Source organism: Clarias gariepinus, chromosome 5 (genome assembly GCF_024256425.1).
Source record: "Clarias gariepinus isolate MV-2021 ecotype Netherlands chromosome 5, CGAR_prim_01v2, whole genome shotgun sequence".
NCBI classification, from domain to species: domain Eukaryota; kingdom Metazoa; phylum Chordata; class Actinopteri; order Siluriformes; family Clariidae; genus Clarias; species Clarias gariepinus.
Window position 1 is genome coordinate 23,828,723 of NC_071104.1, and position 15,039 is coordinate 23,843,761.

Genomic DNA, 15,039 nt, shown 5'->3' on the forward strand with positions numbered 1-15,039 from the left:
AAAATACAAATAAAATAACACTAAAATATCTTCCCAAGTATGAGATACAGCCTAAGCTCAAAAGCACATGAGCTAACTGAGGCATGCGGTCAGATTATGATGAAAGAAACCAGACCTTTATTTGGTCAAACAGTTTCTCAAATAAAGCATATAGTGCACGCCTTGGGCAACAGTTCAGCTGACCTTCCAACTTTTACATTAAGATCTCATCCAATTTCTTTCTCTGTCAATTTCATCACAATTCTTGCTGAGCAAGCAGTCATATCCTTCTCTCCGTTCCTCTTGCTATCCTTCTCAGGGAGACAGTCTACAAGTGTTCCAGGACACCACTCCAAAAACAATATACTTTCATATTAGGACTCCACCAAGGCTTAAGTGAGGTAGTTGTGGCTCAGGCGGTTGTGGTTCTGGGTTGCTTATCGGAGAGTCTGGGATTTGAGACCTGTCGCCGTTGGGTTGCCAATATATACTGCATCCGTATATAGACACACATATACTGTAGATTCTGGTTAGTCATGCTCATTATACTCTTCACCATCTAACTTATATGTTTTAAAGTGATACATCATTAATTCTTTCATCCTCAGTAATCACTTATACACATACACACTTAAACACTCATTGATAAACATGCACACATCTAGCACTTAAACAGCATGATTATGGCAGGTATGCAGAAACCTACATGAACATGAGGAGCACTGACCTACAAAGAAACACACTTGTGACAAAGTTCAATCTTATCTAAACTTACTCTTTACATTAAGAGTCCAGCTACAGGTAGCTTTCCCCTTGTTGTTTGTGGCAGTGCAACTGTACTGTCCTGTATCGGTTTTCTGCGCAGCTTCAACACAAAGAAGATGCAGATTGCCCTCCTGATGAGTGCTGATACCTGCTTGGGGTCTGAGCACAGCACCATCTTTAACCCAGCTCACCATGGGCACCGGCCAACCAGACACTGAGGACACACATGGGCACACACAAACACACAAATTTCTCAATATAATAACCTGTGTGAAATGGGCTTCTTATTCTAAAGTAAACCTTTGGCTTATTTAGGCCAAATTGAACATAAAGGTTATAAGATATTGTTTGGTATAATCTGGTATAAATTACAGAACAAATATGTAAAATTATTCTTAAAAACAATACACAATGAAATCCTTGTGAATATGAAAGAAAAATATATTCCTAATGACCTAGATTTGGCATGTCCGTTTCCCACATGATGATTTTGAATTTTTAACAACTGCTTTACGAAGCGATTTCATAAGTCATTGCTATCTCATGTCTCGTGAATGTAAGGTGGTGTAATAGAGAACTCAGGGAACAGAAATATTAAAGCTGACCATGCTTACCTTGGCATTTGAATGTCACTTTGGTTCCTTGTATGACCTCCTGGCTTTGAGGCTGTAAATCAAAGCTGGGTGGACTTCCCAGAACTTCAACCTGACACTCTCTAGTCATCCTGTTTGTCTCTCTGCTGGACTCCATCACTCCAAGAACCATGTTTCTCCCAGAAGAGTTTCTACTATCTTGATCTTTCTTCTGCACAACTGGCTCTGTCACCTTGGCGCTGGACTCAAAACTGCTTTTCTTGGCCAGTTGACTCCTAATGGTTATAGAAGTAGATGACCTCTGTTGACCTGCTGGTAACCGCTCATCTTTTGATTCACCAGAAGGCTGTAGGACTGACATCACAGTGCTTTTCTGGGTCTCTGGCCTGGTTGCTGGGGTGTTTATGGCTGCTGTGGTGGTAGTGACTGGTGTGTGGGGATCTGTGATTGTGCTACATATGGATGAGGTTGTGGATTTTTGATCATGGACAAGGCCGTTACTTCTATGCTCAGCTGTAGTAGCAGCAGCCGTCTTTGGGAGATCATTACCTGAAGATTTGCTGCAGCTTGGAGAAAGGTAAGCAACAGTCGAGTGTAAGCTACCAACCTACTACCAAACCCAACAGGCTAAATATTCACAATGTCTAATGAATCTGTACAGTAAATATTAAATATGTTACAATATTACCATAAAGTGTAAAAAGCTGAAAATAGATAGGCAATATAGCAATATAGTGGTGTTGTACTGAATATCAGCCGACATGTGAAGCAGTCATAGGCACAGAACTAACTACTGTACTGTAGAATAACAAATGACGGAACTGGAGACCAACAGGTAGTAAAACTATCAAGAGTGAAAGTAGTTTTAGCTGCTTGGAGGTACTATGTTACTAAAAGACCAGGAGAATGAACCATGGATGTTCAGAACAGTTCTGACAAATGGACAAGATTTACTATATATTTCAAGTTATTGCCCTTTAGAATATAAGCTAACTTCTAGAATTTTAGGGTTTAATCCCAAACAGCATAAAATGGAAATCTAGTGCGCTATGGTGTACAATTCCTTGGTCTGCACTACTTGGTGTGTGGAACAATCCCTTGACCCACACACCAAGTAGTGCCTTTAATCAGGGGTTAGACAGGGATTTGGGATTCAGCCCAGTGTTAGATATCAGTTATATTTATATGTAGAATTATAGCACGCTTTAGTTGTGAACAAAACAACAAAGACGATTGCTGAAAGTGCTCGCGTGACAGGATTTGACAGTTACAGTAGCCACTCTCCCCTTTTTCTAGCACTGAGGACCGTACTGGCCAACTTTTACCATGCTGGCGACCAACAATCAGGTTAATTAACGACTGTAAGGACACCTGTGACACAGATATATAGTTAATTGTCCCAGTGCTGCCATGCTCCCCCACCATTATCACCTCTTGTGGAATACCTCTCGCCCAATCAGATTACTCAGTCGAAACTAACTGTTGTATATTCGTAAATAATGTATGCAAGACATTTATATAACATTTAGGTATAGAAAATAATAGTTTGGTAAAATGTACTGTAAAAAGTTACTGGTAAAATTTACTTACATGTCAACATCTGTGTCTGAACCTGAACGCAAAAAGCAAGGCAATACAAGAACCATATTACAAATAATACCATAATAAAGTACAACATCTTACAAATCTTGCAAACGTGCAGCTTGGCTTGGCTTCTCCCATTAAGGACGAGCTCAATTCCATAATGACTATACCTTGAACAATGAGTTCTGTTGTAGTGGAGGCCTTGCCCGCACTGTTGGCAAGCAGGCAGGTGTATACCCCAGCGTCAACAGGAAGTGCAAAACGGATCTCTAGGAAGTGCAGCCCTGACCTTTCAAACATGTTGTAATGTTCTGAACTCTGGAGCTGATCATCACCCTACAACAACCCATGCAGTGAGATGAATCATATACGAGTTTTTGTCCTCTCATTCCAAGGTTAGGTAGAAATAATGAATTCTGTGCTTTTACCTTAAACCACTGGATCTGTGGTTGTGGACGTCCTGTAATCTTAACTGAGAATTTGCCAGTCTGTCCAACTTTTAGGTAGAGACGAGAAGGCTTGGTTACAAACTTTGGAGGACTTTCACCCCAGATACTGGGTCTGTTCTCCACTGCAAGGGGCCCTAAGCGACCACTAGAGTGAAAAAAAACAACAAAAAAATCACAGAAACAAAAACATTATTCATTTCCAGACAGATGCTGTCTTTTCCCTATTTTCATTAAAGGAATGACTGGAAATTTGATTTCTTTGTAATTAAAATTATTACCTGTCCTAAAGCAAATGTAATAACTCTTGCCAGGTTGTGTTATATGAAACCTTCCTAAAGGTTTTCTTTTAAATAAAATAATGTCATATTGTACTTTTTATTCTTTTATAGTAACATTTAATGACGCGGATTGCCATTAGACAAATTTGTGGTTCTTTGTGTGTGTGTGTGTGCATGCATATGTGCATGAGAAAGTCGTCCTACACAGTAGCCCCCTTCCTCCTCCCTTCCTCTCTCTGGCTCTGTTGGAAAGCCAGTGTGTGTGTGTTTGCGCTTGTGTGAGTGAGAGTCTCTATCCGTAAACTGGTGTGTGTGTGTGTATATATAAGAGAGAAAAAACCCACACTTCCTCCTCCTCTCCCTGGTCTCAATCACTACAGCCATGATTATTAAGGTAAAGTGCAGTTTAATTTGTTTTATTTTTACTTTATATTTTGTATACATAAAAAAGTATGAATATTTCTGGATTGTGGAACGAATCATTGGAGTTTTCATTATTTCTTATGTGGAAATTCACTTTGATATATGGACAAAATGATGCTTACAATCCAAGATTTATATTGTGGGTTTTCAATACACAAAAAGCAAATTCCTTCCTGAATAAGGCTCTGATTAAATGCAAGAAATTCATTAGTATCTAAATATAAATATATTTACATATACAGGTCCTTCTCAAAAAATTAGCATATTGTGATAAAGTTCATTATTTTCTGTAATGTACTGATAAACATTAGACTTTCATATATTTTAGATTCATTACACACAACTGAAGTAGTTCAAGCCTTTTAATTATTTTAATATTGATGATTTTGGCATACAGCTCATGAAAACCCAAAATTCCTATCTCAAAAAATTAGCATATTTCATCCGACCAATAAAAGAAAAGTGTTTTTAATACAAAAAAAGTCAACCTTCAAATAATTATGTTCAGTTATGCACTCAATACTTGGTCGGGAATCCTTTTGCAGAAATGACTGCTTCAATGCGGCGTGGCATGGAGGCAATCAGTCTGTGGCACTGCTGAGGTGTTATGGAGGCCCAGGATGCTTCGATAGCGGCCTTAAGCTCATCCAGAGTGTTGGGTCTTGCATCTCTCAACTTTCTCTTCACAATATCCCACAGATTCTCTATGGGGTTCAGGTCAGGAGAGTTGGCAGGCCAATTGAGCACAGTAATACTATGGTCAGTAAACCATTTACCAGTGGTTTGGCACTGTGAGCAGGTGCCAGGTCGTGCTGAAAAATGAAATCTTCATCTCCATAAAGCTTTTCAGCAGATGGAAGCATGAAGTGCTCCAAAATCTCCTGATAGCTAGCTGCATTGACCCTGCCCTTGATAAAACACAGTGGACCAACACCAGCAGCTGACATGGCACCCCAGACCATCACTGACTGTGGGTACTTGACACTGGACTTCAGGCATTTTGGCATTTCCCTCTCCCCAGTCTTCCTCCAGACTCTGGCACCTTGATTTCTGAATGACATGCAAAATTTGCTTTCATCCGAAAAAAGTACTGTGGACCACTGAGCAACAGTCCAGTGCTGCTTCTCTGTAGCTCAGGTCAGGCGCTTCTGCCGCTGTTTCTGGTTCAAAAGTGGCTTGGTTTTCTGCCGCACTTTTTTCCTTCCCACAGACTTCCCACTGAGGTGCCTTGATACAGCACTCTGGGAACAGCCTATTCGTTCAGAAATTTCTTTCGATGTCTTACCCTCTTGCATGAGGGTGTCAATGATGGCCTTCTGGACAGCAGTCAGGTCGGCAGTATTACCCATGATTGCGGTTTTGAGTAATGAACCAGACTGGGAGTTTTTAAAAGCCTCAGGAATCTTTTGCAGGTGTTTAGAGTTAATTAGTTGATTCAGATGATTAGGTTAATAGCTCATTTAGAGAACCTTTTCATGATATGCTAATTTTTTTTAAATAGGAATTTTGGGTTTTCATGAGCTGTATGCCAAAATCATCAATATTAAAATAATTAAAAGGCTTGAACTACTTTAGTTGTGTGTAATGAATCTAAAATATATCAAAGTCTAATGTTTATCAGAAAATTACAGAAAATAATGAACTTTATCACAATATGCAAATTTTTTGAGAAGGACCTGTATATTTACTGTAACAGAGTTTAACATTGTTGTGTATATATATAAAATATACACAACAAAGTTAAACTCTGTTACAGCGAGGGCTACACAGACACAAAGAGGCGCACACACAGACGTGCGCACACACGCAGGCACACACACACACACAAACGTTTGGTATCCTTACCCTGGTTTATTGGCAGAGGGAAGACTGTACTTCTTGACTGCATTGTCTGTGTGATGGATAAAATATATCAGTTGCATAGAAAAAAAATACACATGCAGTGAAGCCTCTTTCACTCACTGTTGTCTCTCTCTCTCTTTCTCTCTCTTGATTTGACCTCAAGAACACTGTTCATGCTACCAGCTTCTAAACCATGCATCACTCCATATACATCCCAGATCATTCAGTACATCTAAGAGTCTTCAGTGTTTAAGGTTTATAAACGACCACAGATGTCCTCCAGACGCCACGTTCGTGTTTACACTGATGTAGTTTATACACTGGAGTGCCATGTGTCAATTTCATGCCTAATGTAAAGTCAGTATGAAGAGCATAATGCTTGTGGAAGTACAGACACAGCTGCTGAAGTATTTGTGCTGGAATGTGAATGTGATTGCAAGAGGATGTGGAAGAACAAGAAGATCTCAGTGGAAGAACAAGAATGCTTCAAATCCTCAAGTGGGACAGCCATAAATGTTGGTTTTGCAAATATGCCATTTCCTTTCAACGATTTACTTTAGCAGTTATGGTCTGCTGGCTAATTTGTCATCAAATACTGAGAAGGGACACTGGTACCGAATACCATATGCACATAGCAACTGGAATTTAGAATCAAAGAGTCTGAATATTTGTGTTCCTTGACCTTGGCATATGCAAATATTATGGTTCAGTTAAGACAAAGTCAGTAGTAGCCATATCCTCTAAGTAAAGAGGTATTAAGATGTCCTGTTCCCCATTATTATTGTTATTATTGTTTTTTATTTTGTATATAATGCAGAGTCATGTAACATATTAGCGATAAGTAAAGGATTTTATGTTCAGTCATCAGGCCTTGCTTTAGCTTAAAACAAAATGAACAAAGCTTGGGACTCTGGCCAACCCTGTCTCACCTGACTTCACTATGGAAATTCATTAGCCTGACTGTTCTTGGAAAACATTCAGGGATTCCTTAAAGGTATGAATGCTATTTATCCAAAAACAGACATTAGCTCACTAAAGCAGGCCCAGAGTCTAACCTTTATTGTAGCTAGTAATGTTTTCTTTGTTTTCTGGTGTAGTAACCCCTCCGTTACAGGGTTTTAAACTTGACCTATTTAACTAGCATGGGTATGTTTTTGATAGAGACTAAAAAGCACTTTTGTAGGTCTGTTAAATATTGCAAATAGAAAAGTTAACATAAAAATATAAGGTGGATTTATTGGCCTAGCATCCCCACAAATACAGTACGGTATGTCCCCAACTGACAAACAAGCTCCATTTCGGGAGCATGCTCATAAGTCGAATTTGTTTGTAAGTCCGACAAAGTGAATCATATATATTTTTGACACAAATATGCAATGTAAAGTATAAAAAAAACAAACACACACGTTTGGTGGTTTTGTTCTACATTATACTCAGTTCAGACTGTGAACTTACATTATTTACCATCGGGACAGCTTTATAGGACAACCATTTTCTATCATCATTGAAACCGGTGAGGGTGACTCATTTCTCCCATACCCCCACATGCAATATACTGTACTGAACTTTTGACTGCAGCGTCTAGTTTTTGTACATGTAAGTTACTTTCATGATGTGTACCGTAGGTCTGTTTGTATTCTATTTCTGCGGAAATTCGTAACTCAAATAAGTCGGGGACTTACTGTACTGTGCAAGAGTCTAGAGCCACCCCTCATTTCTTCATATTAAATTAAATTATGTAGATTAAATGAAAGAAATCTCTTTTTATGTGACCTGTGACAATCTGCAAAGTCCCTAAAGATACAAAAAACAAACACAGCAACTGAATTTCCCCTCTTGCCTGTTTCTCACTTATTCATGCCATGAGTTAGATGGATTTTTATGCTTGAATTATTAATGTGTCACTATGTGGATTTATAAACAAAAACCATTCCTCTATAACTGGTCAGGTACAGGAAATAAACTGAAAATGAAAGCCAAAAAATAAGCCTTCAGGAAGTCTGGAGAACTACTCCTCAAGATTACATAAAAAAAGATTACAAGAAAGTCTGGTGCTTTGGAAGCAAAATATGACAAAATGAAAAGTGTCTTAAAGCTTTTACACAGTACTGTAATTTAATGCCATGGGACCAACTGCCTTTGAATTTTAATGAACATTGTAAGCCTTTTTGTATTTAATAGAATTAAGACAATAACCTACCTTCTACAATGATGTCTACAGTCATCTGTCGAGTTCCTGCATCGTTTAAAGCCTCACAGGTGTAACGTCCGGCATCGTCTTCTTGGACTCCTTCAACAACCAAACTAAAGGTTCCACGTGCACTCTGCTCCATGGAGAATCGGCCACCAGCAATCACAGCTTTCCCATTTCTGAACCAACACACCTGTGGTTCTGGAGAACCACGCACCTTCAGAAGCACAGAAAGTGTCAATACACACATACATAGAAACACATACAGGCCCAAGCAAAAACATACTAGAAGATATGCAAATAGGGATTTAAAAAAAGAGCCAAGCTAAACAATGGACTTTATCATAGAATCTTTTACTGTAACAAAAAAAGTCTGGTTCCCGTCAGTTCATCCACAGGAAGCTGTTGGGTGTGTGAACAGCCTGCATGTAAGCAGCATAATTAAAACCGTGCAGCTGAAAAGACAACACTGCTGCAAACATAATCAGCTCTCAGCCCACACTGGCCCAGGGCACAGTACACAGGCTCAGTTCCACTCCGATAGTGAAGATAAGAGAAACCTTCATCATTAACCACCAAGTTACTGATTATCACCACCAGCACACTTGCTGAGGAAGAGTTCCCCTTCTCTGCTTCCCGTTCAATTTCCTGATTCCTGCATGTGCTGATGCTAGAGAGACAACTGTGTCCTCCAAATACTTTTCCATCAGCACAGTCTCTAATTACTTTGCTTCTTTTTACTATTCTGTATACTTTTACACTATAATCTCCTAACATGCCAGTAATTCCGAACACTTCAACTAAAAATCTTCTGGATTCCCAAGAATATTCTGCATTCTTCCCAGTTGCTCACTATAACAATAAAAAAAAAAAAGTCATCAGTTCTGTTTTAGTAATTTCTCCGAAATTCCTCTCTAATGTCTCTGAAATCGATTAACCAATACACATCAGTTAGCCATAGCTCATAAGAAGCTTAATGAACAATCTCCTTCTCAATCTTTCTACTTGTGGCATGCCAAAGCCTCGTCTCATCTCATTGCAGCCCTAAATATTGGCCCAATATTTACTTAAAAGTAAATAAAAGTATACCACGAAGTGCATGCGAATGAAAACTTCACTCACTCTGGAAACCAATACACACTTACAGCACAGGCTCACTTCCAACAAATGACTGACGACATAGAGAAGCACAAAGCTGACTTCAGCAGCTACAAATTTCAGATTGAAAGAATATAAATTAATATGGCTAAACAACTTGTAGACAACAGAACGATACAAGATGGCCTTCAAAATCCCACAAAGTTTCAAACAGAAGTAAAAAACAATTTGGTACATAAATTGAAACTTTGTTTTCTTACCCACACAACAGTACATAAAAAATGTCCTCTTTTGAAACGAATCACCCGCTGTCTTACAGAGGTTCTTCTTGGATTTGCCCAAAAATAGAATATTAGGTCTGAACTCCTTATTAAACCAAAGTGGCGGAGGCATTTCCTCAGTGTGCTCACTTTACGGCTCTCCTCTTTCTCTCTCTCAGACTAAGACCTTGAGTCAGAGACTGTGGTCAAATGCTGTACCTCAGGAATCCTGCAGCACTCAGGAGAAAAAAAATGGGCTTGTTTACATTGAGATCTTGCTTTCTTACCATTTTCTTTCACACACCCAGACAGAAGCAATGTTACAGAATGAAGCAGAGAAAAATTAAATAAAACTACTGCTGAAAGACAAAAGAACACAAGTACAAAGGAGACCAATGAGAAGGAATGCACCAGGAGATTCAAAGAAATCCACAGACACACCCATACAACTCCTGAGATTTGATCAATATAGTCAAAAAAAAAAAAAAAAAGTAACGATTTTACCTGATCATGACATGAACGTACAGAAACCTTAAAAACAAGAAGTGTTAAAGACAAACTGGGACATTTGATTCTGCAGAATGATAGAACACCATCTTTATTTCACTATATAACCTCCTACAACATTAATGAACTTCAGTATGCCGGAGCCATGATCAGGGTGCCTGCTTCACATCAGAAACGCTGGCCTCCCAAGAGCTCTTTTAATAGCTTTTTTTTAAGTGGTGTTCGTGAATGATTGTGTGTACAGTTCCCACAGATAGACATGTCTCTTCCTCGGGTTTCCACCAAGTTATCCATTAATTTTCAAGGATCAGGTGTTCCTCTTGCTAAACGTTCATGGGAACAACCGCTGTGGGCTCAGAGGACCTCGGCTGAGATCATCATTCATTGGATCTATACGGCCTTCTTTAGAATGTTTGCACCATTTAAATGTTTTACTGCGGCTGATAGTCTCATCACCGTTTTATGTTTGAAGTCCTCCGTAAATGTCAATCAGAAATTTCATCACCAGTTCCAGTAGATTTGAATACCCCTAGTATATGCACAGATTAGCCATAGCATAATGACCATCTGCTTACTATTGAGTAGGGCCCGACACCTTTCAATGGAGACCAACATTAACGTTTTCAGCAAGTACAGCTACAGTTGCTCTTATATTGGATCAGCCTTCACTCCCATGAAGGTTCCATGTGCATCACTGAACCTTAGCTGCTCATGACCCTTTTACCAGTTCACTAGTTTTAATTACTTTAAGCACTGCAGACAGGGACCATTTCACAAGAGCAGTAGTTTTGGATTTGCTCTGACTCCGTCATAAAGTCTTTACAATTTGGACCTTGTCAAAGTCACTAAAATCAATTTCAGGGACAAAACACTGACTTGCTGCCACTTCTGTTCTGGCACCTAGCTGGTGGAATGAGCTTCCCTTCACTTGTTTGACTGATGGTACTGTACTTGGTTAGTATCCTAGTAACCCAGTGTATTTGTCCAATGATGTAAATTTAAACACTTTTCGCTCTGGACAAGAGCGTCTGCCAAATGCCTAAATGTAAATGTAGCTACTGTGATGGGTAACAGCTAGAATGTCTTCGGGACAACGGGCTTTGAGCTTAGCAGTTTCTTGCTAACATGACTGCAAAAAGCTGCGTTTTTATCTTACTACCCTCAATTAGGAAGAAAATAAGAGCTGTTTTGTAGTTTTTCCACAACATGAAACTGGACAATAAATAGATTGTAAAAAGTATATATCTTTTAGGAAATAATAAAAAAATAAAATAAAAGTATTTTCTAAAGCATGAAAAGAAGAAAACACTTCGCAAAATACTATTATTAGAAATAATACAATTTTGGTTGTTAACAGTATTTAACTTCACATCAAGGCACAACATATTTTTTTAATTATTAAATATTTTCCTAAAAGCACATGTCCCATTAAGTTTATATTATATAAATTACAGATCATTCATTTTAGAAATGTCAGATGTTTTAAAAAACCTAGAATGAGCTCATGCTTAGGAATGCGAGGATTTTTTCCCCCTATTTTTGTAAACACACTTTGTACAACTCATTCTTTTTCTGTCTATGGTGTGGAGCGGCAACAGCCGTGAAAAGAGGACACATTGTGGATGTAGATGTTTAACACTTCACTTCAGTTTTGTTGTTCACAATAATTACATCATAAATACACCAATGATTGCAACATCTGACAGATCTCTTCTATAAAACCTCTCATTCTATTCATAAAAAAGGCCGTGATGTCATCTTGTTGTTTAACTCAGTAAGCAAAACCTGATGTTCATGTTTTTGTTATAACAGTTTCTTGGCCTTTTCATTTTCTTGGCTTTGCTCTCACTGTCAAAACCCCACAAAATCTGGAAAAGTCGAAGTGCTGCCTGTTCATTTTAAGACAGAGAGCTTCTACTGTTTAAAACTTACATTTAGGGAGAATTTTAATGCATTATGTGCCAAGTAAAATTCACTAATAGCATCTGTGGCAGCCAAGCACTTTAACAGTAAAACATTTGCCCTATTATTGGGGGGTTGCATGTTCATTGCCCCAGAAGATAGAGCCTCTTAGATTGTCAGTTGTCATGCATTTAGATAGCAAAACCTAACTGGTGATAGCAACAAACTAGGTTATAATAAATAAAATTAATTCACATCCAATTCTTCCAGAGGGGAGTAGAAAAGAAGAAAAAGAAATCCCTTACATATGCTTCCAATAAGCTCACATCCAGCCAGTTTTTTTTTCTTCTACAAACAGCATACCTTGCAGTATTTCTTACAGCAACATTTCTCTAGTTAGTCTGCATGCTGGAGCTACATACAATATAGAACCTGTTACCACCTTTAGCTGGCTCAGATCAAGCAAATAAGAAAAGCACAGGGAAGTAGAGGACATGCCAGGACAGGAGGACAAATAATATGTAAAAATCACTCATTAATTATTCAGAAAGAAGAATTACCAAATATTGAAATAGTGCATTTGATTAATAATGGTCTTAAAGTCTATGTGGCATTAAAGCACGATGTAACACCTGAGCAGAGGTAGACATTTTTGCTGCAATATGAAGCTGTCAAAGAGACAGTTTAATATATACATTAAAATGACAAAGGTCTTTTAAGCTTTATCAGGTCTCATTTTCAGATGTGTATCAAAAAGAGTGGCACATGGGACACCTGGCCTAATCTTATTCACCCAATCTTAGTCATGCAACACTTACATTAACAATCTGAAACACCTTTGGCCACCAACGCAACATCAGGATACTACAGTACTAAACCTACTAATGTTAGGCCTAGGCTTTGGTCTGCAGTGGTTTTGAGACATTTTATCGTGGATAATGTTTAAATAAGATTGAGCAACGCTGCTTCAGCAACTGATTGAGTTTTCATGCTCTATAATAGCTTACTTGTTCTTCTAAAAGTATTCCTTAATATTGTGATTATAAGCCTTGATTATAATTGGCCTCAATGGCCACGTGTCATTAAATGAGCATAAAAAAAGAAGAGAGAACAAAAGAAGCAAAACCCAAAATGCATTCCCACTTTATGTAAGCATTGTAACCTGATCATGGTCGCAGAGGATCTAGAGTGCATCACGGAAACACTAGGCATGAGGTGGGAGTACACCTGGAAAAAGGTACCCTGCGCATACTAATTCACATCCTCTTCTCTTCACATAATGGCATGTTTCTGAGAGGTTGGAGGAAACCAGAGACCCCGAAGAGAAACCAAGATGGACTCAGAGTGAAGCGTAAACGTCACACAGACAGTAAATTGAGTTCAGGATGGTCACTTTAGAGTGAGCCTCATGGTGCCAAAATGAATGGTGCATAGTAAATAAACCAGATAATATGGCCACTTTAGTTACATGCTGGCCACTGTGATTTGGGGAAGATAAAAAACAAACAAACAAAAAAACCTTTTTCAAGTGTTTGATTGATGATACTTACAGTTATTAACCTAGTATGTGTAAACGAGTGTACACATCTATCCAATTATGTAATCTATCCAGATTGTCTAAATTCTACTGCAGCATGTTCTCTTTCAGGCAAAAACTTTCCAAAAATGCTACTGTAATGTTTTTGGTGCTGAAACACCATATTATACCACATTCTTGTGTAAAGCTGTGAATTTTAGAGCTACAATTTCTCATAACTAGACATTTCTCTCCAGGACGATTACAGATCTGTAATTTGTGAAGTTGTTAAACAGTTCTTGAATTTACAGTAGGTAACATCACATTCTGTTGCCATCAGACTCTTTTTTTCTTTTCTTTTTTTTATTACTTATTTTCAAGTTCAGTCTTTTTATTTTAGGATACAGAACAAGGTGACAAACATACGATTTTTATTGTGGTCACAATTGAGGTATGCTATGAAGAATTAGCAGGTGTAAGGAATTGGCCACCATTTCTATTGAATAACTAATATTTGCTATTGTTACTAATATTTGCATTGCTCATACATGTTGGAGTAAAGACAGAGATCAAGTGTAACTGTATGCATGTGCATCTTGACTGATGTTCCCCAAGAGTGCTAGATCACAGTCTTACATGTTCTCCAATGACACTTGCTCCTGTGAGAACTGTGGAACTTCTCTGCATTCTTCTCTATAAATCAGACAAAAATTCTGGTGTCTGTGTGCACGTGTGCAGGACATTTTAGTTTCATGTCACGATAACCATGATGGTTGAACTGCCATAGAACTGCCAATCCAAGGAAACTCTTTCTTCCTCCACCAAATCCTGTTGATTGTACCTTAATATATATTTAAATGTAGTTTAAAGTTTTTTTTAACATAACATTATAAATGGTAATTGATTCATTCAGAACATTCCTGTTAAGGAATTCCTTCCACACCAAATCTGTTGTAAAAGTCAAAGTGAAAAAACACGCCTTGAAGCAGAGACATCTGGCTTCCCTCTGATCATCAAAGCAAACAGGCTAAATGGATGACTTGGGCTGTGAAACATTTCAAGAAGAGAAAAATAAAAACAGAAGGACAGCAGGAAAGTAAGAGCCATAAGACTGAAGTATTTTAATCGCTATCAGAACTTATTCTCAGACCTGTCTTTCACGAGAAGTAGCACAAAAAATATATATATCTAATACTTACCAGACCTACATTATATTACACTTTCACACAATCCTTGGCAATAAGTATGATCTCAAGACACTAATAAGTTGTTGTCCAAGTGACAGCACATTAGAAATCTGCTAGCACTGGATCCAGGGGTTCATCTGCAGTAAGGATCAGACATTTTTTTGGTTGTATAATACTGATGTAAGACTGAGCAGTGCTGCTTCAGCAAATGTCAAGTTGACTGATTACACCAAAGCTGCTGCCAATGAGTGGTACAGTGGGGTGTTCTCTCAGTCCATCTGCAAAACTGCACAACAGCATGAGCTGAGGAACGTAAAAAAAAAAAAAAAAAAAACCTCCGGATTCTTCACTGTTGTTTTTGGTCGGATTTACAGCCTGAGACTGTCTGCTGGGAGTAGCCGTAGACACAGCTTACTTTCTGAACCTGAAAGTGATATTCGATTTGTCCAAACTACTGATGGGGCA

General features: G+C 38.3%; 1 protein-coding gene across 3 annotated transcripts in view; it reads right to left on the reverse strand.

Moving 5' to 3' along the window:
* Positions 1-15,039, reverse strand: part of mylka (myosin, light chain kinase a) — a 61,858-nt gene that overhangs the window by 29,286 nt on the left and 17,533 nt on the right. The window contains exons 1-8 of one of the 3 annotated variants that reach the window (XM_053496384.1): positions 8,463-8,581; positions 8,114-8,321; positions 5,917-5,962; positions 3,350-3,515; positions 3,092-3,257; positions 2,928-2,949; positions 1,359-1,903; positions 755-958 (exon numbers count right to left, since the gene is read on the reverse strand). In XM_053496384.1, coding sequence (XP_053352359.1) covers positions 755-958; positions 1,359-1,903; positions 2,928-2,949; positions 3,092-3,257; positions 3,350-3,515; positions 5,917-5,962; positions 8,114-8,246 — 1,282 coding nt within the window. In that variant the 5' untranslated portion in view covers positions 8,247-8,321; positions 8,463-8,581. Of the gene's footprint in view, positions 1-754; positions 959-1,358; positions 1,904-2,927; positions 2,950-3,091; positions 3,258-3,349; positions 3,516-5,916; positions 5,963-8,113; positions 8,322-8,462; positions 8,582-15,039 lie in introns of those variants that run through there. The other 2 variants (XM_053496383.1, XM_053496382.1) reach the window with 2 other exon arrangements.